The following is a 22,708-nucleotide window of genomic DNA, read 5'->3' as shown; positions in this document are numbered from 1 at the left end:
CATTGAGGACGTGTTTTCACAAAGTGCTTTGAAATGGGATAAAGGATCTTAAAGAATAGTTGTAAAATTATGCCCAAAGAAGACATCCTTTAAGGTTAATTTGCATTGTCTTAAAGTCGGGAATGAGGAAGGAAAGGAAAATAATAGATTCACTTGAAAATGGACCGTGCTCTCTAACTGGACAGCGAAACGTCCTTCCATCACACCGTTGAACTTAGCAGACCAGAAAAGCCTTGATTTTTCTCTCGTAGATAACTACAACTCCCTCTTAAAAACATTCCTAAAATAGACTGATATTTCTCTGGTAGAGTACCTGTTTTCCTACTGCCAATGTTACGTTCCATACTAACTAGCTCATATAGCTTAACTGACAACTCAAAAAGCTGATTCCAGGAACAGGAAACTGGCTTCAATAGAAATATTATTGTTTATTGTGAAGGGTGGGGACAGGTAAGGACTAAACACATTTATCTTTGCGACATACTTTAAAGGGTATTTTAAATGAATAATAATTCCTCATAACTGCTAGCCATTCTTCTCATTATTAGTGGGTATGTTTAAAGTGTGGCTGATTTTTAAAACATACCAAAGGTTATGAATCCCCCCAAAAAATCTGTTCCATTCAGAATTTATTTGGAAGTCTACACACTTATTCAAATGATTATTTTCTAAACTTTAATTCTCTCTTTTTTTAACTCAATTTCTTGAAATTGCTTTCAATGACTGCTTCAGGCCTTCGAATAGCCGTGAAGGCAAAATCGAGGCAAGTCGTGGTGAATACTTGGGTTGGCTTTTTTGGAACACTGAGCGGATCCAGCCACCCCACTGGGCTCGGTTCCCCAACATCTCACAGCGAAGGCACTTGTCTGATGAATACGCTTTTATATTACCACGGTGGGGGCTACCTCGGAAGTTCCCCCTCCGTCCTCATCCTCCTTGACGTGGCCTTCGACTTCGTCCATTACCTCCAATGTCTTAGACTCTTGCAGGTGGGAACAGTGTAGCTTGAGGTTCTAAAATGCTTCGCTGATGGAAATGGTTTCATTTTGAATAGTGATTTACAATAGGAAATGGATTTGCATTATTGACACTACCTGCAATGGGCTTTGCCTCTATTGATTTAAAGCAAAAGTGCACAATTGGTAGACTTCAAAGAGAGAGGAAAAAAGATAACCTAAGTTTGTCCTAACACGTTCAATTAAAATTGTTTACTTTGAAGGGGGAAAAAAAAACTTTTATTTTTACATCACCATATTAGCATAGTGTTGCCTTGTCTCATCTGTAATAGCAAGACATGGTATTGAAAAAATTTCTCTTCATTTGGTAGTAGAATTGTTATTTTATAAAATTAAGTTTATAAAAGGGGGGAAACGCAAGGGGTTGGGTGTATAAAAACGGTGTTCTAGCTGCCACAGTGTTCTGGGGGCCAGAACTTTTATTTTGGGTCTTGAAGAGAAAACTTCATTGTGTTTTCTTTCCTAAACCGAAATGCAATGAAAAGGGAAAATGAGTCGCCACGTAGTCTGCTCTTCCACTTTCTCTTTTCCCTGACGAGATGACACCTGCTGGGTTTTGCCATAAAAAGAGGTCCCTGTTGTTGGGGAAATGGAAGGCGGCTCTTCACATCACAGTGTAATACCGCGGGACTGGCTCTGGAAGGTGATCTAGTGGACCACTGTGTCCAAGAACAGATGAGGAAGCTGAGCCCTGGAGAAAGAGAGTCACAGGGTATTACAGGCGTCTGCTGAATTTTGCTCACTGCACGGGCAGTTGTGAACCCTCCGAACCCTGCAGTTCATTCTGTTCCCCGTTTTACCTCAGTGTGTGAGGCCTCTCTCCCACTTCCTCCACTTACCACCTCTGCAACATGCCAGCCTCGCTGTGGGCTTTCCCTAGAAAGAAACACTGGTTTCTTTCAGTCATTCCCTGGTTAGTGTTATTTCTCACATTAGGCCTCTGTGTTAGAAATAAAGCTGCTAAACTCCATGTCGTTATACAAAAGAAATACAGTGACCTATCCTTCATTCTTCTGATAGTTTCCTCCACTCCAACTGCAGCCCCTGCCAAATACTATCATCCTTAAAAGATAGACAGTGATCCCAGCACTGTGGGAGGCCAAGACAGGTAGATCACTTGAGTCCAGGAGTTCAAGGCCAGCTTGGGCAACATGGCAAAACCCCATCTCTACTTAAAAAAAAAAAAAAAAAAGCTGGGTGTGGTGGTATGTACCTGTAGTCTCAGCTACTCAGGAGGCTGAGGTGGGAGGATTGCTTCAGGCCAGGGAGCAGAGGTTGCAGTGAGCTGTGATTACACCAGTGCACTCCAGCCTGGGTGGCAGAGTGAGACCTAGTTTAAAAAAAAAAAAAGCCAGTGATGATGATTATAGCTAACATTTATGGAGCACTTACTATGTGCTGGGCACTGATGCTGTAGGCACTTTACTTGTGTACCCTGTAATAATGAGATAGGGCTTGTTTTAAAGATGAGGAAACTGAGGCACAAAGAGATTAAGAAAGTGCCCAAGTTCTCATAGCCAGCAAATGTCAGGGCAGGGATTCAACCCTAGACTCTAGAGTTTGCAAATCAAATCTCTATACTTTATCTTCAAGGTTATAATCAACTTTCCTCTTTCTCCTTAAAACAATTAAATAAAAAGTTTTCACTTTCATCCTTAATTCCTATGCAGTAAAGCTCATGCAACAGGATGAGGGACACTCATGGGTTCTGTGCATCCTTTTTCTGTCCCTGGTGCCCAGTCATGCAGGTTCTCAGCAAGTGTTGGCGGGACTAGCAGCTGGATAGACCCATGTGTGGACCCATATGTTGAGGGGCGAGAGGTGATGTGTATGTGCAAGCATGTGGGGGGGGTGTGCGCAGTATATGTGTGTGTGGCATGTGTGGTGTGCATCTGTGGTGTGTGTGGTCCGTATGTAGGGTGGGTGTGAGTGTGTGTGTTCTGTGTCCTTGGTGCCCAGTCATTCAGGTTCTTGGCAAGTGGAGGTGAATAGATCTGTGTGTGAGGACTTGCAGCTGAATAGACCTGTGCGTGAAGTGTGCATGTGTGCCGTGTGTGTGTGATGTGTGTGCCATGTGTGTCGTGTGTAGTGTGCATATGTGCCGTGTGTGTCGTGTGTGGTGTGCATGTGTGCCGTGTGTGTGATGTGTGCATGTGTGCCATATGTAGTGTGCCGTGTGTGTGATGTGCATGTGTGCTGTGTGTAGTGTGCATATGTGTCATGTGCATGTGATGTGTATGTGCCATGTGTGTGTGCCATGTGGGTGTAGTGTGCATGTGTGCTGTGTGTGGTGTGCATGTGTGCCATGTGTGTGACATGTGCATGTGTACCATGTGTAGTGTGCCGTGTGTGTGGTGTGCATGTGTGCTTTGTGTGATGTGTTCATGTGTGCCGTGTGTGTGTAGTGTGCATGTGTGCTGTGTGTGTGTAGTGTGCATGTGTGCCGTGTGTGGTGTGCATGTGTGCCGTGTGTGTTTGAGGTGTGCATCTGTGATGTGTGTGAGCATGGTATATGTGAGTGTATATATGTATGTGTGGTATGTGTGAGCATGTGTGGTATAGGTGTGTAGTATGTGTGTATATGTGGTATGTGTGTGCCTGTGTTACCATTTAAGATGGTAGCAGCTATTGGCATTAAAGAGGACCTGCTATTCTGAGCTCTGGCTGTGACAGTAAGATGTGCCTGCAGCAGCTGTTAGCAATCAGAGTGTGTTTCCATCCGACATGAAATATGCTGCCACCACTTGTGAAATGGATTTCAAAACCTTGCCGTACTGAAGTACCAAAGTGTGTGAATGGTACACTTTTACTGCAAATTAAAAAGATTCACTTACTGCAGTGATAATGTCACACTCACTCAAACTATCTTAAGTGACAGAGGCACCCATTGACAAACAGTGGATAGCTTATAGCAGTATTTGCAGGATAGTCATAGAATAGCATCAGAAATGTTTGTCTCTGCAGGCAGAAGAACCACCTTGGGCTGGAGGAGCATAAACTGAAAATGGAATAGGAAGGACAGGATTGCGGGCCTCGTTTTGACATCTTTACATGGCAGTTGTGTTCTTACCTCTGGTGTATGTCTCACATAAAAATAAATAGCTTCAAGATAAACACACAGGCTATGCATTTCTTTTAGTTGGGAAAAAATGACATTTATGAGGTGTTATATTGTCTGCATTGATGCTCAGATGTCAGACCTTCTCAAAATAAATCTGACAATCTCTTAGCTTGGTCGAGATCATTTCTTCTCCTTATGTCTCACAACTACTTAAATCCCCAAGGCCTGCTGCCTTTTTCTGTATTTCCCTTTCCTGCTGAGAAATAGCCACCAGCTCCTGCTGCTTCCCCTTGGGAACAGGCATAGACACAATATTGCTATCCTTTGTCAGGTTGAGCTTATATGTTGTAATTAAGAATGGAAATGTTTCTTTAATCAGCAAGTTTAAAGATTATGCATTTGGAGAAAGAGTCAGAAACAAGTCTTCAGGTTGTTTGGTCATTAGTATGCCTGGCTGAACTGGTTGTCTAAGAAAAGCATCATAAAAGAATTTTTTAAAAAATGCCATTGAGCCATAATTCAGAAATACATTGGTGACGCATTTGAGAGGCTTAGAACTTGGCATATTTTGTGTCTAGATGTTAATGACCATGTCCTGGAAAATTGGAGGTAAATAAACTTGTTGAATTTCTAGGAGTTGGTCACTAAGTCTTTAAGATCTTACAGTCTTAAAGTGATTAATATGTAAACATTTACACTTCTGCTTCTGGCAAGCCCAAATAATTTGCCTGTGATTTTAAATAAAACCTAGACCCTTCCCTCATGTCTCATCCAGAGCTTCATCCTCTTATTGATTCTAAGGACACTTTTCTGAAATGGAAAACAGCACAGAAGTTAAGCAGAGATACAGGCTGTGGTCTAATCCTCTTAATGATCCTCACCCACTAAAATGGTCTGTAGACCAAGAAACTTTTGGTCAGGACACCGTGTTCCTGTGACTGTAAATGTATTATCTTTTTAGTCTTCTGGGCTTGCTATAGACGGACATAGATGCATTTTCAAGGTTTAACGTTGTAAGTTATTTCCAGTCTTTTGCCATGAATCCAGAGTTTGTTTGGTTGGGGACTATTTCTTGAGTGACATCTATTCAGTGAGCAGTAGCGGATCTTCAGAATGTCATCAGAGCTCATGGAAAGAAATGATGGGTTCCTTTGCCTGGTAAGCTTATATGACTTAACCTGGATTCTTGTTATTTTGACCCATTTCTGCACATCTTGCTTCGTGCAGCTGAGTTTTGTGATGGCATGGTTATGGGGGTTATGGAAATTGTGCAGGTGGTATTCGTAATCAGGAGTTGTTAAGGATTTGTGGGGTTTTGTGAAATTAGGTGTGAAGTTAAGACAGCTTTAAAATGGAGTGGTTTTTATCGTGGGCTTAGGTGTGAGAATGTTGGGGTAATTGTGTAGAGTAAGATTGTTTCATAAAATGCAGTTAGAGTAATTCTGATGTTTTTGGTTGAGCAGAAACAAGATAAGATCACCAGATTTGGTTTATTTTTAAAGGTGTTTTCTTTTCTGTTGTGAAAAACAGACCTTGAGCAATGAAAGCAAAGAGCTGACCCCAGTTCTCTCAGCCGTAAGTAAAGGAAGACTTCACCTAAATGTAGCGTAATTGTTCTTGTTAGAGAGAAAAAAGAAATTGGTACCTAAAGTGAGGTTGATAGCAAGAAACGATTACATGTGGTTCTGTGAATCAGATGACTTTTTCTGGTCTAGTATTATCCAGAATTATGTAAGGGACACCATTGTTGGAAACAAAGTTATTAGGAATTTCCCTTGAGCATAGTCTAATCACTTAGCAAAATAAATGGGTTCTCTTTACTGCTGATATGAAATGACATTTAACCCACCCTGAGGGAGTCTAGAGAAGGAGGGCTTTTGTCAGACGTTACTGACTCCAGGGTCCTAGAACATCTTCGAGGACTTTATATTTTAAAATGTAGTTAATTCTAGAATCTTAGAGGGACCTTATGCCAACTAAGGACCATTGGTTACCAGTTACCTTTATCTCAGCCCCTGATGTCACATAACCCCACAAACCCTTAACAACAACTATGATCCGTTGTTTATAAAACCAAGAGAGAAGAAAAACAAAAAGTAAAAAAAAAAAAAAAGATTGTATTGCTGATCGCGGTGGCATCATTTATTGGGTGAGAACTTATTTAGTATTTGACCCACTGGATGAGTATGATGAAGTATTACAAAGCTTATTCTCTTGCTGTTCAAGTCTTTCACTCAAGGTTTAAATTGGATACCAAAAAAGGTAAAGAGTCAGTTGCCTTAAATTTAAACAGTTTGTGCATTACTATGTGATAGAAGAATTCTAGAGAGAACTGGATCTAAAAATCAGAGCCACCCACTGTTCTTCTATATGAAAAATCTGTTTCCTCTCTGATTTGACAGAATTTCCCGTCTAGGGATAAAAGTGCTCATTTGGATTTGGCTTTTAGCAAAGATACATGTGCATCAGGGAATGTGAGTCAGTTTCTCTAGAAAGCTTAATCTAGTAGGGATGGAAACATATTACAAAGGATTAATATTCAGTTCCCATTGTCAGAACTACCTGCATATTCACAGAAAGCCACATGAGAAGTTGTGCCTGGCTTCCTTACTCTTCAGAGATTTCCTGCACACACAGCTCGGCTTTCTCGAATTCAGACGGAGCATTCTGGCCCAGCATTTTACCTCTTACACACCTAGGTCTTGACTGAAGAAAAATCGTCAAAGTTCCAAACTTCAGTTTTGTCTTATTTTAAATTTAGTTCACAAATGTTTGATCTCTTGATGGTTTGAGGGGTGTGTGTGTGTGTGTGTGTGTGTGTGTATTTGGCAGGTATTTATTGAAAAATGATTTTTTAAAGTCATTAGATTTCCAGCAGAAATGACAATCCAGTTGAAGTTTTTAAGAAGTGGCTTATTTAGTAGGTACAGAACTTTTTTTAAAATGGCTGTAATTTGATAGAGTCATTTGAGTCAGATGTTAATAGTAAGGCTTGATGTCAGAGGGTGACATGTATGTTTATTATGTTAAGAAGTGGGAATCATGCCATTTCCATGATGCCCCAGCAAGACTGTACAAGCCCTAGATAAAGCTAGGTCAAGGAATTTGCGTAGAGAGGCGACTTCTCCGTCTAACTGCTCTTTTTCTTCTAAGTTGTGGATAAGATAGTAACATCGGGACCCATCAGTCCCTCGGGAAAGCATCTCAGAAACCAGTGATTAAAAAATTTAAGTCCAGCTAGCAAATGAAAATTATGGTTCTATGTAATTTTTATTCTCTTTGTGGCGTAGCTGAATATGGTGATAGAACACAGCGTCACAATCTTTGCCAAGCATGATATGGCAAGCTTCCTGAAGCTTCCCATTTATATAGGTTTTTCATCTTCAAAGAGCTTTGTGAGCACTCATTTACCACCACCTGCCTGGGAGGTAGGAATTATTCCCACTTTATAGCTGGAGGAAGTGGAGGTGTAAGTGACTTGCTGGAGGCCACCCGGGGAGTCCAGTCTCAGATGGAGACTTGGAAGGGCCACCTCTGCCTCTTAGCTGAGTTCACTCCCAGTGCTTTCTTGTTGCTGTCACGTCCCCTTGAGAGCCCCAGATCAGTAATGAATCCAATAATCTTAAATAGGAAAGAGACACCAAGTCTATCTCATTTATGGCTGTTTCTGCATCAAACCCTGGGAAATCTGAACATAGAGAAGAAGCCATTTAACCTTCCTGAGGCTCATTTTCCACATCTGTAAAATGGGGATGGTAAAACCTATCTGCCTCCTTTAGGGATGTTGAAAGCACCAAAATCAAAGCAAGCTAACGAGGATAACAACTTTGAAAACTATGTAGAATTCCACACAAACTCAGGCATTATTACTGTTGCCAAGAATGACGATGAGCCTGCTTACTGAAGGAGGAGGGCTTTCTAATTGGAGGTCTAATTGTTTTGGTGATGTTCAGCGAGGGTGAAATACTGTCGTGAAAGAATCCAAAATCAAGAAAAGAAAATAATGTACTAGAAAAACACGTTAGTGTTATGTGGAATATATACTTAGACCAAGTGGCCAAACAACTCAGTCATCAGTTTGCATAGGATGCAGCTAGAACTCGGCTCTCCTCATCCCTGAGGGCCATTGAACACGCCTGGGCTGTGGAACATACCCATGCGCTGTTCCAAGTCACAGCTCCAGGTCGATGGTCTGTTCCCCTTCCACATGGAGCTATTATGAGAACTCTCTGCAAACCCTTATGGTGGCCCGGGGCCTCCCATGGCAGGGTAGAGAGAAAACAGTTTGCTCCCTGAACTCTCCACTGCTAGCACAAGAGAGAAGGGGCACCACCCCTGGAAGGAGGGTTTGCCAAAAAGGAGCTTGTTGGGGTAGACAGATGGAGAAAGGCTCTCTCCAGGCTGTTGCAGCCACTCTGCAGCAAGACTCACTGCCAGGTGCATTTCAGCCCCAACTTTTGCCCCCTCACTAGGCCACACTGGGCACAGCACAACGTGCATGACCATCTTTAGAAGTCCTGGAACAAGGGGGCCATGAAATTCTAGAAGCCTGGCGCTCCTGAAGTCCCTCCAAGGAACAAGGTGAAGACTCCACAGCTCTCCCCTGGCCAGCCTTGACACACAAGCCAGGCCACCATTCAGGCAGCGGAAGCCTTTAATACCCTGGCAGTTTTAAACAGGGGATAAAATGAAGTGACTAATCCATAAAGGACTCAAGCCATTTTACTGAAAATAAAATCAAATGCCTTAGGGTTTTTCTTTTTAATCTTTATTGGTTTTTCTGCTTACAAAAGTAATGCATGCTGCTTGTAAAAAATTCAAACATTAGAGAAATAGATAACATAGCAAGTGAAAAGTCCTCCATATTCTCTGCACTCCAGAAAAAAAAAAAAAAAACAGATTTGTGTAAAAGATAGGCTTTTGAAAGCACTGGTTTTTAACCATTTTTGCAAGACACACAAAATTGGTTGACATTCATAAGCATGACAGACATATTCTCATAAGTGTACCCAACCAAGTTTTGGCATTGGCCAGCCAATCCCCATCCCACTTAGTTCTATTCAAGAAAATATATGATTGTGCAAGTGAGCTAGAGTGAAAGATACTGGGGTAACCTTGGGTCCATGTTAGTTTACTTTTTATGTGAACTAATGAAAAACTTTAATTCTTTTAAAGTTTTATTAGAAACCAATTCCCTGTGACGCTCCTGCAACTTACTGCAACACACCACTGTGCTGTAGCAAACAGTTAAGCAGCAGTGTGGTGAAGGATTGCTGTGGTAGCCGGTATCAACTGCCTGTCATATTAGTTGGAGGATAAGCAGCTTTTCTCTATCCCCACCTCGGAAAGAGCTTAAAGTCTGGAGGAAGGAATTTCATTTCACTATAAGGCAGGATTTCTTATCAATAACAACAATAATAATAGCTACTATTTATTGAGTGCCAACTGTTTCTAAGAACTATGTGATGTGCACATATAGAGAATACATATATAAAATGCTCATACAGATATCATATATGCTGTGTCATTTATGTATCACGTAATGATACATAAATGTATCATACATAAATACTGCACGCCTTGAACCTTCAAGTATGAAACTGAGGCTCAGAGAGGTTAAGTGATTTGCCTGGCCTTAAGAATTGTCAAATGCTGGCATTGGTCATTCTAGGGTTAAAATTCTAACCAGAAGTTTGTGAAACTGAGATCAGTGGCCTGGAAGGTTGATGATTATTTTTAGTTATAAACTAAGCAGATAACTCGCAGAAAGAGATGTTGACATCAGTTCCTGAGTCGTATGTAAGTTTAAACAAACTATGTAGGCGAGGTCTTTTGAACCCTGGTTAGTGATTGCTTAACAAGAGTGCAGTGATGACGGTGACAGTGACGACGGTAACAATAAATAGTGATGCCTGCCGCATAGGGTGTTGGAGGAGTGAGTGAGATGTGATGTGTGACACATTATTAGCACAAGTGCATGTAGGTATTATAAATTAATTTTATTATTATTGAGAGATCACTACTGACCCACAGCATGAAGTACTGGGTGACTCTCATACAATTTTTATTATTTTTCTAAGTCTTTGGAAGAATGGGCATTGTTCTCTGGACCATGATATCTCTAAAGATATGTCCTGAGGAATAAATGTCATCTTAAGAAGGCTAGTGCTCAAGTTCTTGTTCCTTTATAATTAAAAATTCAAAGCGAACTTTTTATAGAAGTACAGTGCTAAATGACAGCCTAGCCCCAAGGACCACTTGGTTAATTAGCGCCCTTGCATTCCACGGTTTCCTGACGCCCGCTGCCACTTGTTGTCAGCTCCTTGAAACTGCAGAAATTTGCCTCTGCAGGTGTGGAGAGCCTGTTTGAATTATATAGGGTACATGAGAGAGCAAATTATTGAGGCAATAGAGCTGAAAATGTGGGCAATTAGAATTTTTCATAGCAAGATTGTTCATTGTGAAGCCAATTCATGATTATGTGCGCGCTTCTTGGTCCAGATACTCCACTACACAATAAACTTCTTTGCTGGGATGAATATGCATGTGGGCTAATTTAATCAATATACTTGTGAACGTTGACAGTAGTGCTGTCTGACAGAACTCATCCTTTGAAATGCTGGCTGAGTTAATGTGTGCAGTATATATATGGACCAAGATTCATAATTTGTGTTAAAAGAAGATTGTTTTGAGAAGACACAACACTACCTGGTGGGAAGCCGAAAAGCCTACACGATGAAAGGCAAAGGACAGAGGGATTATTGTCCTCCTCCTTCTTGTTGGACAGAAAACTCAAATTCATGAAGCTAAACTGCATCCTTTGGAGAATTTGCAAGGCACGGACTGCATTTTTCCTCATGGATTCATTTGAATTCTGGAAATTGACTAAAATGGGAGATGGAGACGGCTTTGTGCGTTGTTGGATTAAATGGAGGGCTGAGCAAGTGCCCTGCTCCAATCTGCAAATACTTGCTTTCTGGGAATATCAACACGTGTGATCAGATCACATTCAGAGGGTTTGCTTTTGGAGTAGGGGAATTGTAGTCATTTCCTAAAGAGCGCTTGCAACTGGAATTGTCATCTGAGATGAGAGAACCATGCAGGAGGGAGCCTAGGAGAATAATTTAACCAATCAGAATACCAATTTGCTATCCAGAAACCCTAAGATTCCCCGTGAAGCTTGTTTCAATTAATTCTGGTGCTTTAGCCCACTGGAACTAAGCACAGACACCATGGGGACAAAGATCTAAGTGAATGGCCCCCTGTTTGGAAGTACAAGTCAATCTACAGTGAGTCCATTTGTCCTAAGCTTCTTGGCCTCCACAGATCTCTGTGGAGATCTCAGCTGATACTTGACTGTCTCAGCTCAAGTATCCTCCAGATCTGAAAACCCCTAGGAGTTGAAGCCTGGCTGAGGCCATCAGTCTTGTATCACAGTGGCACCAAACTCCTGGGTCTGCACCACAACTGCTCCCCACCTGCACCCCTACCCTCACCCCCGCCAAGCCATGAGCCATTCCAAGGGTGGAAGTGCTGGGGCCAGCATGGTACTTCCAAGGCCACCCCCATCATGAGCAGACCTCCATGCCACACGGGCATTGTGGTCACAGCCTTAAACATCCTTACTTCACTTCTTGTTAGTAATCCACTGTGAGTCCAGGCTGACTGGACGGGAATACTGCACACCATTTTCATTTTGTCCAGATGCAGTTCGACTCAGTGTTCCCAACATGCCCTGCCCAGGGCCTTCCTATTCTTACAAAAGACTAAAGAGACACGCTTGATCTCCCCTGTTTTTATGATAGAATCGAGATAACTCTTGAAAGGCCCAAGTTGCATGGTGGCGCGTGCCTGTAATCCCAGCTACTCAGGAGGCTGAGGCAGGAGAATTGCCTGAACCCAGGAGGCGGAGGTTGCGGTGAGCCGAGATCGTGCCATTGCGCTCCAGCCTGGGCAACAAGAGCAAAACTCCGTCTCAAAATAAAAAAAAATAAAAAAAAAAAGAAAGGCCCAAGTTTAGCGTCAAGTAGTTTTGATGCTGACTTAAATGGTGGGACCTAAAAGAGGTTTGTTCATCCCTAATTCCTGTCATTACACCCTGAGGTGAGACATGAGCAGAAGCAGCTCCAAGTGAGTCTTCTTCATTTCATGTATAAATTCTGTTTACCAGGTGGTTCAAGGACTTTATGTTGCCTAATGATTCTATTCCTAGGGACCAGGGTAGGAAGAGGCTGGTTTTCATTCTAGACCACTCAATTCATGTAGAGAAAAGTAGCCGATAACTCGCAGCCAGCTGATAATCACCTTTCAGGATTTCTCTACTTCCACTTGGCTTTTGAGCATCTCTGCAAAGTGTTAGGCATAACTCACTTTCTCTAGAGTTTCAGAGCTGTGGCACAAACCTTTGCCTTGACTATATGGAACATATTGGAAGGGCTGTGAAGTATGAGACATTATTAGATGTTATGTTTCATAAAGAATTTTACTTGAAAAAAAGCCAAGTGTTCACATGAGGAGGAAGACTTACAAATGACAATTTTTGTTGAATACAACCTTAAACATACTAAGTTGCTTAACTCAAACTGTACCTGTTAGTGTCCAAAGTCACCATTACTAGAGTATTAGAAAGCCTCCAGAGTCTAGAAAATACACTGGATGTGAGATTTGGAACAATCTCTAAATCTGGACAAGCAAAGAAACTCCATATGCAAGCACTGAAAAAATGATGGCTAGCTTTTAGAATAGCTTGCACTCCCTAAAAGTCACCCTGAGAAAGAGAGTTAGCAGTACACACGGTTTATAATGAGGTTAAATCCAGTAGTTTCACGTGTGCTCTAAGTATTGAATCCAGCATCACCTCAAATCCAAAGTAAGTGGTTGTGGAATTATCCCAGGATATGGGATTACATGAGAAGAAAAAGTGGGCTGTGGTCTATGTGTGGTGCTTACAGTGTGGGACATATTCTTTGGACAAAGAAATTACTCTGTGTAAGGCCTGGGGCTAGGTAAAGGCTGCATGAAAATGAAATAGACTAGGGCACGTGCAATTGTGTGTGTGTGTGTGTGTGTGTGTGTTACTCAGAGACTCTAACATGATACCCAGTAGTGAAAACCATGGGAAATGAATTTAGTGTAATGACACATTCCAGGTAAACTGGTGACTGTTCCCATCCTGTCTATATAGCTTAGCGTTGGTCTTTATTTGATACATAAATTCTATTTAATAGTTGATCTAAGCATTTTCTTTTGCCTAATTATTCCTTATTTTTTAATCCTTAATTATGCTCTTTTTAACTTTGAGATATTTGTGTTTGCTTAGAAATGTGCTTTGTCTTATTTGAGAAATTTGGTGTGATACATGTTATTTGCTAGTCTTCCAGCATGAGGCATCTTTAAGTCATCAATTGGATAGAAACACATGCCCTCTGTACCAGAAATTACTCAGGGTCCAGCATAAAGAACTCACAAACAACATATCCTATTTGTCAGGATTCATCATTATTAAATTCCAACAGGATATTAACTCTGTGGTTAAAAGGTTTTGATTGTACACAAATGTACTAATTCTTAACACATGGCAACTGCATTAATTTTTTAAGAGATAAGGAATTCTTACCATCATATATAACTTATTAATATTTTAAATGGAATCATTTTCCTAACTAGACCTGACTTTTTGGAGTGTATTTTTCTCTAGCAGTCAAGCTATAATGCTCAGTCAAGACAGATTTATGACCTTTTAAAAATAATGACGGAAAATGAGATGGGAGGAAACATTTCAGTATCTGCTTTGCTCTGAGTCCTAAACTGCGAACTCTCCAGTTCTTGAAGGCTTTGAAATGCTGATTCCAGTCTTCTTGTGGGTTCTTAAACACCTTCTCAAATGACCCATTTTAATAACCCGAAAGCTATTATATAACGAGCAGCCATAATTTAGTCCAGGGCTCTAGGGGGACCCTCACAGTTCAGCAATGAATAGTTAATGCAGTATAATGTTTAGCAGGTTATTAGTTTTCACTATACAAATGCTGATCAGGGAACGCTTTTATAAGGTGTTTAAAAGAAAATGTAATTAACTGGTTGCGTGCTTCTGTTGCAGCTCAAATTGAAATTATTCCATGCAAGATCTGTGGAGACAAATCATCAGGAATCCATTATGGTGTCATTACATGTGAAGGCTGCAAGGTAAGCCTTTTTAATTGTTGTTGTTTCTATTAATGTTAGAATGTATCTTCTTGACTTTTATGTCTCTACTTTTAGAATTTTGAGTGATAAGAAATGACAGGGTAGAAGAAATAGTTTGGTGTTAAATTATAATTAAGGAAGTTATATATATTTTTACTCCTTCTTTCAAAATAACAGGAGACCACAAAAGGTATTTGAGCATTTCTTGTTTGTCACTTTCGGCCCCAGAGTTGAACTGACGAGCAGTCTCTTTGGTAATCTTTTTTAAAAAAGAGCTAACTCCAGACTTGTACAATGTCCCTGTCATAAGCTTATAAAAAGGTGTCTCCAGTAAGTTTCATTGGAATGTCATTGAGTCTTATTGTTGGCACACATATGTTAACACATCCGGCAAACTGCGGGAAAGCTATCAGGAAGACCGAGTTCTAGTCCTGCTGCCTCCACTCCTCCATATTGTTTTGACTGTGTCTTAATCTTCTTGTGACTCACTTGCTTCATTTTAAAAGTGGGTATAATACCTGATCTTCCTACCATGGAGTAGTCTTCCAAGAATAGAAGGAGAAGCTGTATATAAAAAAGTCCTTAAAAATGGAAAAGTGCTATTTAATTCTAAATATTATCAGTATTATTTCTGTTATGACTATTTTTATTATTTCTGACCTTGATCATGGGGTGGTAGGTACAGCACGTGCGTAATGTGCGAATCGGAAATAGAGATGCTTATCCCAATAATTCAAGACCCTTCAAGCCCAGATTACCTCTATTATTCAAATTTCAGTTTATTAAGATTTAAATCCTCATGCTTGTATTGGAAGGGCCTTGAGACAGCTTACAGGATAAAGCAGTGCAAAATAAACAGGAGAGAAGCTATTTAAACATGCAGGAGGCCTTTGAGACAGCCGATTGCTACAACCAGGCCTCAATCAGCTCTAAGGCTTTTTGGCACTCAGGCAAAAAATAAAATCCACAAATTTGGTTAGCTTTCCTTTCAGGAAATTAGAAAATACAAGGTTGTAAAATACAAAATCACCTATAGACATACATGACTACTGAGAAACTTCAAGGAAATTAACCTCATAATTGAGTTAATTCTTCATTTTACTGTTAGTCATGGTAACATTTGCTAATTTGTACATGTACAGACGCATCATGTTGATCCCAGCTTAGCAAAGCTTTAGATTTCAGCACACTACAGAACCATCTATGCCCTTTCCTTCCAAAATCTGCCCTCCCTCAAAATTTGTTGACTAATTAAATAAATTAAGCAAAATGAGAGGCCGGGCATAGTGGTGTGTACCTATAGTCCCAGCTACTCAGGGAAAACTGATGCAGGTTTATCACTTGAGTCCAGGAGCTCAAGGTTACAGTGAGCTGTGATCACAGCACTGAACTCCAGCCTGGGCAACAGATCAAGACCCTCTTCCTAAAAAAGTAAATAAAAATAATGAAATATGAAGAAAATGAAGTAATCTGTCTGGTCTCTGCAGTCCCAGATTGTAAGATAAGAGTGATCTGCCTGTGGCCAGCGTCATCTCCTTGTTTTTGGAGTTGGTTTGGCCGAAGTGGCCGGGAAGCCATTGCCTTTTACCCTCACCCCATCTGTGTTCCACCTCCCGAAGCTGTGTCCCTGGTAGGCATGCCATGGCCTTTCTCGATGACGCATTTATAGACCGCATCGTTTGGCTGCTGGGAGCGTCAGTGCTTTTTGCGCCTTGCGTATCGCTGGGTGTCTTCTTAAACGGACAGGGTTCTAGGCAGCATCCTGGATACCAGTTCGCTACTTGTCCCTTCATTCTGCCCACAAAACTGATCATTTCCTCTGAGTCTGTCAGTAAGGCAAGTGAGTATCTAGGACTTGATAGAAGTGATTGATGGAAGTGATTATCTAGGAATTGAGTCTGTGGCAAGGACAAGGGTGGGGGCACTACTTCATATGAAATACCTCAACAATTTGGAAGATTAATTAACAGCATGCTGTTGAGTAAAATCTAAGCTGACTCTCTGAGTACCGCTGTTCACAGAGGCACAAGCGATTTTCTTTTTACCCTTAATACTTAACGTGACACAAATAAAAGCAGTAAGGAAACAAAAGGTGCATTCCAAAGCTGTCATTTTTCCAGATTCCCTTCCAGATCTTGTCTGCATATGTCCTCAGTGCCAAAGTGGCTTCCATTTATCTGTGGTTCTGTTCCCCTGCTCTGTTGACTTTATGCAATGAAAAGCACAAAACAAATAAAACATAATTTTATTAGCAGATTGGGCCTATGCCTAGCCAGGGACTTGAACAATGTTATGTATTTATATTTGATACATATACGATTTGTTCTCCATTATAATTTCTCTCTGTTGTAACTAACATTTTTATTCCTAGTTCTAAAAATAGACTTCTATTTTGCCATTTTATGTTAATTGTTTATCATGTTCTAACCAGGTGAAGGTGATTCTATCATGATTAATTGTAAATAACTTGGCTGTGATTAAACATCAGAAAAATTTCACATTAGACATATCAAATAGATATCTAAGAGAAGATGATCAGTCATCTTCTGAGCTAATCATTTTGTGAATGTATTTTAAATTGCATTTTTAAATGAACAACCTGAAACCATAAGAAACTAGAGAACCTGTTTAATTGCTGAAATAATTATTTTAGCACATAGTTGTGAAGCATTGCACATGCACAGCAGAAATGGTAGAAGTTTTGGTAGCTCTTTCTGTCGTTTCTGGCTGTTCCTAGCTCATCCTCTCCCGGTCCCCTTTGCTGTCTGTAGAGAAAGAGCAGATGCCATGCTTCTGCTCTAACTCTGGAACCAGACTGCACGAGTTGAAATCCCCGCTCTGCTGTTTACCAGCTTGAGTACCTACACCACGGCTCTGTGCCTCAGTTCCCCCATCTGTAAAATGAGGACTGTAATTGTCATAACTCATAGGGTTGTCACATGCATTTAAGGAAAGTACCTGGAAGAATGCCAGATGCATCACAAGCACTTACTGAGTGTTGGCTGTTGTTATCATTGTCATTACTAGGCAGACTTCTTGGTGGCTTGGTAATGCTGCTCTGTATAGTTAGATACTGTTTCTGGGACATCTGTGGGTGTAATCTCGATTTTTGTGACCATTTGCGATGTGTTATGTGGAATCTACCAATAAAAAGAATACCATGAGCACTCCCCGGGGGCCAGGGACTATGCAAGCACTATAAGGATCCAAAGACATAGAAGACCAAATCTTTCCCTTAAGCAGTTTATGGTCTAGTTGTAGAGATGGGGCTTGCGTATGGAAAGCTAAATAGCAATGCAATAACTAAATATAGAGTAAGTCCACAATCTGTGATATACATAAGAAGCACGTATAGGCTGGGCACAGTGGCTCACGCCTGTAGTCCCAGCAATTTGGGAAGCTGAGGTGGGAGGAACATGTGAGCCCAGGAGTTCAAGACCAGCCTGGGCAACATAGCGAGACTCCATCTCTACAAAAAAATTAAAAGAGATTAGCCAGGCACAGTGGTGTTTGCCTGTAGTCCCAACTACTCTGAAGCCTGAGGCAGGAGGATCCCTTGAGCCCAGGAGTTCAAGGCTGCAGTGAGCTATGATGGTGCCACTGCATTCCAGCCTGGAAACAGAGCAAGACCCTGTCTCCAAAAAAGAAAAAAAAGAAGCACATATCCACTAAGCAACATGCTGAGGTGGTCTAGAGGAGAGCGGCCTGGCAAGGGGTCACTGAGGAGGAACCAATGGTGGGCTGGAGGTGAGGAGGGATTTTCCCAGTGAGGGTGGACTGGGAGGACATTCTGGGCTGAGGAAGGAGAACAAGGAATGGCAGAGGCAAGAGCCCAGAAATAGGACAGTGTTGGATGTATTTAGGGGATGGCACATAACCCAGTTTGATGGAAGCTAAGGGTCCTTTTCTGTAGATAGTGGAAGATGAAGGTAGACAGGCACTCCATCCCCAAATTTTTAAGGAACTCCATTATGCCGAGGTTTTTACCATAAAGGTATTTGACTTGTTCTCTTGAAAGAATCAGGAAACAATGTATTGGCACTGCTGGAGCCCTGAATATTGCATTTCAGAAGAACGTATGTTAGAATCCAGGCCTGGAAGGTTTTAGTTCTGTTCAGAGATATTTCTGAGCTCTTGGAAAAGACTTCAATTTCAGCCTTGGGTGAGCATGGTGAGGGGGCAGAACATGCGTGGGAGCAGGCCTGCCAGGGAGGAGGGGCAGCTCGTGCCCCATGCCAGCAGAGGAAAAGGCCATAGAAACACTGGAGGCTGTAGATATTAAAGTTCAGTCTTCAAAGTGAATACACATATGAAGTGTTACGAGGAGAATGATCATCGGTTAAGGTTTTCTTTTGAGAAATTGTCTTGTTTGCCATTCAACTTGTGTTCCTAATTTCATTATGAGAACAGTGGCTGCTCAGATAATGAGGAGGAAAATATTATCTCAGGACACACACACACACACACACACACACACACACACACACACACACATTTTAAAATCCATATCCTTTTAGACATTTTGGCTGTACAGTTTTAACTGCAGGTTTTTTAATGATAATGCATGATCCAGTATTGGGGTTAGTGAATTGGTTTCTGATTACATTTAAAACCTTTTCCTCTGTATAAGGCTAAGAACAAAGTGGCATTCATTTGCCCAATGTATACTCATCAATTAATACATTTCAGATGAGGTCTTATTCATAGCTTCCTCTTCTACCCAGTAAAGTTACAGATAATATCTCTGTGTTAACAAATCTATTTTCTTAAACTAACAATAAAAAAGCCTTCTCAAAAATCTCTAGAGTATTTAAGTGACACCTTGCCCCACTGAAGTTGTTAAAGCCATTTCTGGAGCTTTTTATGTTTAGGTTAAAAAGAAATTTTTATGAATGTTCCTTTGAGGCCCAAATTGTCTTTTAGAGGATTGTAATATTTTTATCTCAGTTGTGAAATGTCTCTAGCCCTGAACTAATTCTGTCCACTTTTCAGCATTGATACATTCATACTCAACATTTTTATTTTAATGCTTTTAAACACGTGGCCCCAGTATTAGAGCTAGGCACGTAAAATGAAAATTAGACTTGGGGAAGGATAAGCTATTATTGCATCCTTAGGATGTCTGAGTTTCAGTTCTGTGATACACGGGCAATAAGCAAAAATTTTTGTTTAGCTAAATCTTCCAGTCCTGTGATGAAATGTGCAAGTGGTAGGCTGTGTTAAATCCCAATTTTCATCAAGATGATTCAGATTTCTTTTTTATTTGTTTGTTTTGATCTTAATCATGTCTCGGTAATTGCTGCCCTTTCCCAGCTCACAGAAGACACTGGGCTCAAGGCCATGTATGTGGTAGAGAGATCCCTGACAGAGCACCTGGCTCGGGGCAGGTCCTCAAGCATGCTTGGGAATAGCCATTGCTGCAGGTCTTCACTTGGATTGGATCTGAGCACGGCAAAGTACAGGCAAAAGCAGACATCTACACTTACCAAATATGACACATGGCAGCTTTAATCAGAGACCACTTACGCATACAATTCTACAGGGAGGCCAGTCACTGTTGAGCAAAAACATAGCTCAGGAAATCTGAATTTCTATGATTTATTACGGCCAGATGTATGTGTGTAGAGCTGGACCAGCTAACTTTTGTGAATGAGGCTGCCTACTCTTTGTAAAGAACAAATTTTTTTCTTCATACGCTTCTTTGAGGACTGTTATTTCTGCCCCCACCCAACTTTAATTTTGTCATTTCCTCTGCTTGATTTTAATCTGTGCGTGCCCTTTGCTTCCCCTCAATAAAATGAAGTTCTCCTATTTTTTCCCCTCTAGCCAGATCCCTAACTTTTGGCCCACAATGATCCAAAGACATTTCTTTCTTCTAACCCCCATGCTTCTAAACATTCTCAACAGAAAGTTGCCATGATAAATAAAATTGTAACATAGGACATGCTTTTACATAGAAGATTCTCTGCTTTTCTTAGTCTCAGATGTAAAGCAAAAGGTAGACATACACCCACTTCAGCAGTCCCCCAAATTCCAAATTTTTACTTCTGTTGGAAAATACAATAATTTGGGCAGGCATGTGAGCATTCACAATAAATCACAGAGTTATGAATAAATCTTGGTTGTCAAAAGCAAGCGTATAGCCGTTCCAAAGCGTCTGCCATTAGAATTCAGCAAGGCAGCTGTCAGCTGTTTTCTTGTAATTAAACAGCCAATGAGCAGCTAATTAAGACATATGTGTATACAGAAGTGGAAGTGGGTATGTTAATGAACTGTAGGAATCAATTCATTAAGTGAAAATTGTCAAAAGACCAAACATCAGATCAGCATTTCAGCCTGTGTTTCACTGAGAAGGAGCCCCGCGCAGGAGAGGACCCCTCAGAGTCAGACCCCACCCCCGCTCACCTTCCTGGCCACACCCACAGTGCAGTGTCCAGCCAGCCCGTGCTCCTGGGCAAAACTGTTAAGAACTCCAGTGAGAAGTGCCAGGCATGTTTCTAGACTTTTAAAGTATCTGTAGCAAATGAATGCTTTCCTATCAGTTTGGAAACCTGGGACTTGATACCCTGCAAAATGCGGTCTCCCTGGTCTGAACCATTACAGGGAACTCGGGCTACAGAAACGAAAAGTGGTTTTTGCTTGTGTGTTTTGTTGTTTGTTCATCTTTTGCTGTTGTTGTTCAGTCGACCCTACCTGTTTGTCTTGGTGCTTCTGAGGGGGTGTAGTAAGAAGTCTATGGCCTTTGGAATAAGATGCGCCCCGGATTCAGGAATTCAAATCCTGGGCCCTCCCCCTACCTGCTCTGTGACTTTGGGCACATGGCTTAACCTCTCTTAATTTTAACTTTGTCATTTGTAAAGCAGATACACAGATCCCTAATTTGCCAATTGTAGGTCATCGTAGATTGCAAATGAGGACGGCAAAGCGTCCTGCAAGGTGCCTAGTGTGGAGTAGGTGCTCAGCCTGTCGTCACCACTGTTTGTATTACTACCACCATTTCTTCCTCTGGTCATTCGTTCAACAAATATTTGTTGATTTCTCTAACTATTGGGTTAGCTACTGGAAACAAAGAAACAAGGCAGTCAGTCCCTGGGAAAAGTAGATATGAATAATACAACAAGGTAAGGCTATAGGAGGGGGATAAATACAGGACTGTAAGGGTATACATGGGAGGGGCCCCTCAACCAGCTTGGCGAGGGCCAAGGTCAGAAAAGGTTCCCAGAGCAAGTGAATGTCTTCTCAGTGAATCCTGAAGGGAAGGTGAGAGTTTCTTTGGGGAACTGTGAACATAGCAGTTTAGGCTTGGTCAGAGTATGACTTTGAAAAGAGCTGGCTGGACATGTGGCCATCGCCTGGTCATCAGCAGGGAGCCATTAAGGGCTCATAAGCAGAGAAGTGACTTGATCAGTTTGATGTTTTAGAAAGATATATTTAGTAACTGTGTGAAATGGATTGGAGGGAATGAGAATGGAAGCAGGGGTCCCAGCTGGGAGGCTGTATACCAACTCAAGAAGTCAAAGACATGGAAACATAAGAAAACAGCAGTAAAGATGGAGACAAGTAGATGAATCTGAGAAACGGGAAGGTGCCAAGAAGCAGCTCGATGTGTAGTGATGCTTGGATATGGGTGGGGAGGAGGCAGAGATGAAGGGAAGCCCGTCTTTCTGCCTTGAGTAACTGACAGAAAGATGGTGCCTGTCACTGAGCAAGAAAACACTGGAGGAGACAAGGCTGGGAAATAGGCTGTGGGTGAAGATGTATTCTCTTCTAGGTCAGGCACAATGGCTCATGCCTGTAATCCCGGCACTGTGGAAGGCAGAGGCAGGAGGATCACTTAAAGCCAGAAGTTCAAGACCAGCATGGGCAACAAAGTGAAACCCTGTCTCTGCCACAAAAAGTTAAAAAATTAGCCAGTCATGGCAGCATATACCTGTGGTCCCAGCTACTGAGAAGGGTGAGCTGGGAGGATCACTTGAGCCCAGGAAGTCAAGGCTGCAGTGAGCCATGATAGCACCATTGCACTCTAGCCGGAGGGACAGAGACCCTGTCTCTAAATATATATATATACACACACACACACACACACACACATATACACACACATATATACACACTCATATACATATATATATACATACATACATACAAATATATATATATTCTGCTCCAGAAAAGAAAATAAAAATCAGCTGAAGTTTTTAGAACTTAGTGAGTAGGGGAAAGGTAATGGGGCTCTAGAAGGCCAAACCACAACTTTGGGTGAATGCCTATCTGAAGTCCGGGGGATGCATTCACAAAATGTAATGGGGAGCTGGGGACTCAGTGAGGATGAGACCCAGGCCAGCCACGTGCTGGCAAGCTGTGAACAACTGGCGCTCTGGAAAGCAGAAAGTGTCTATCTGTACGTAGTTAACTTTGGCATCTATCTCACTGATACAGTTTCTCA

General features: G+C 41.4%; 1 protein-coding gene across 2 annotated transcripts in view; it reads left to right on the top strand.

Moving 5' to 3' along the window:
• Positions 1 to 22,708, top strand: part of RORA (RAR related orphan receptor A) — a 234,833-nt gene that overhangs the window by 177,009 nt on the left and 35,116 nt on the right. For both annotated transcript variants that reach the window (XM_064361366.1, XM_012442987.3), the window contains one exon: positions 14,177 to 14,262. In XM_064361366.1, coding sequence (XP_064217436.1) covers positions 14,177 to 14,262 — 86 coding nt within the window. The remainder of the gene's footprint in view (positions 1 to 14,176; positions 14,263 to 22,708) is intronic.

This window comes from Aotus nancymaae, unplaced genomic scaffold, assembly GCF_030222135.1.
Source record: "Aotus nancymaae isolate 86718 unplaced genomic scaffold, 86718_ANA_hifiasm-v0.15.2.pri h1tg000041l, whole genome shotgun sequence".
NCBI lineage: Eukaryota > Metazoa > Chordata > Mammalia > Primates > Aotidae > Aotus > Aotus nancymaae.
The sequence above is the reverse complement of the archived record's forward strand: the minus strand, read 5'-3'. Positions and strand labels throughout refer to the sequence as shown.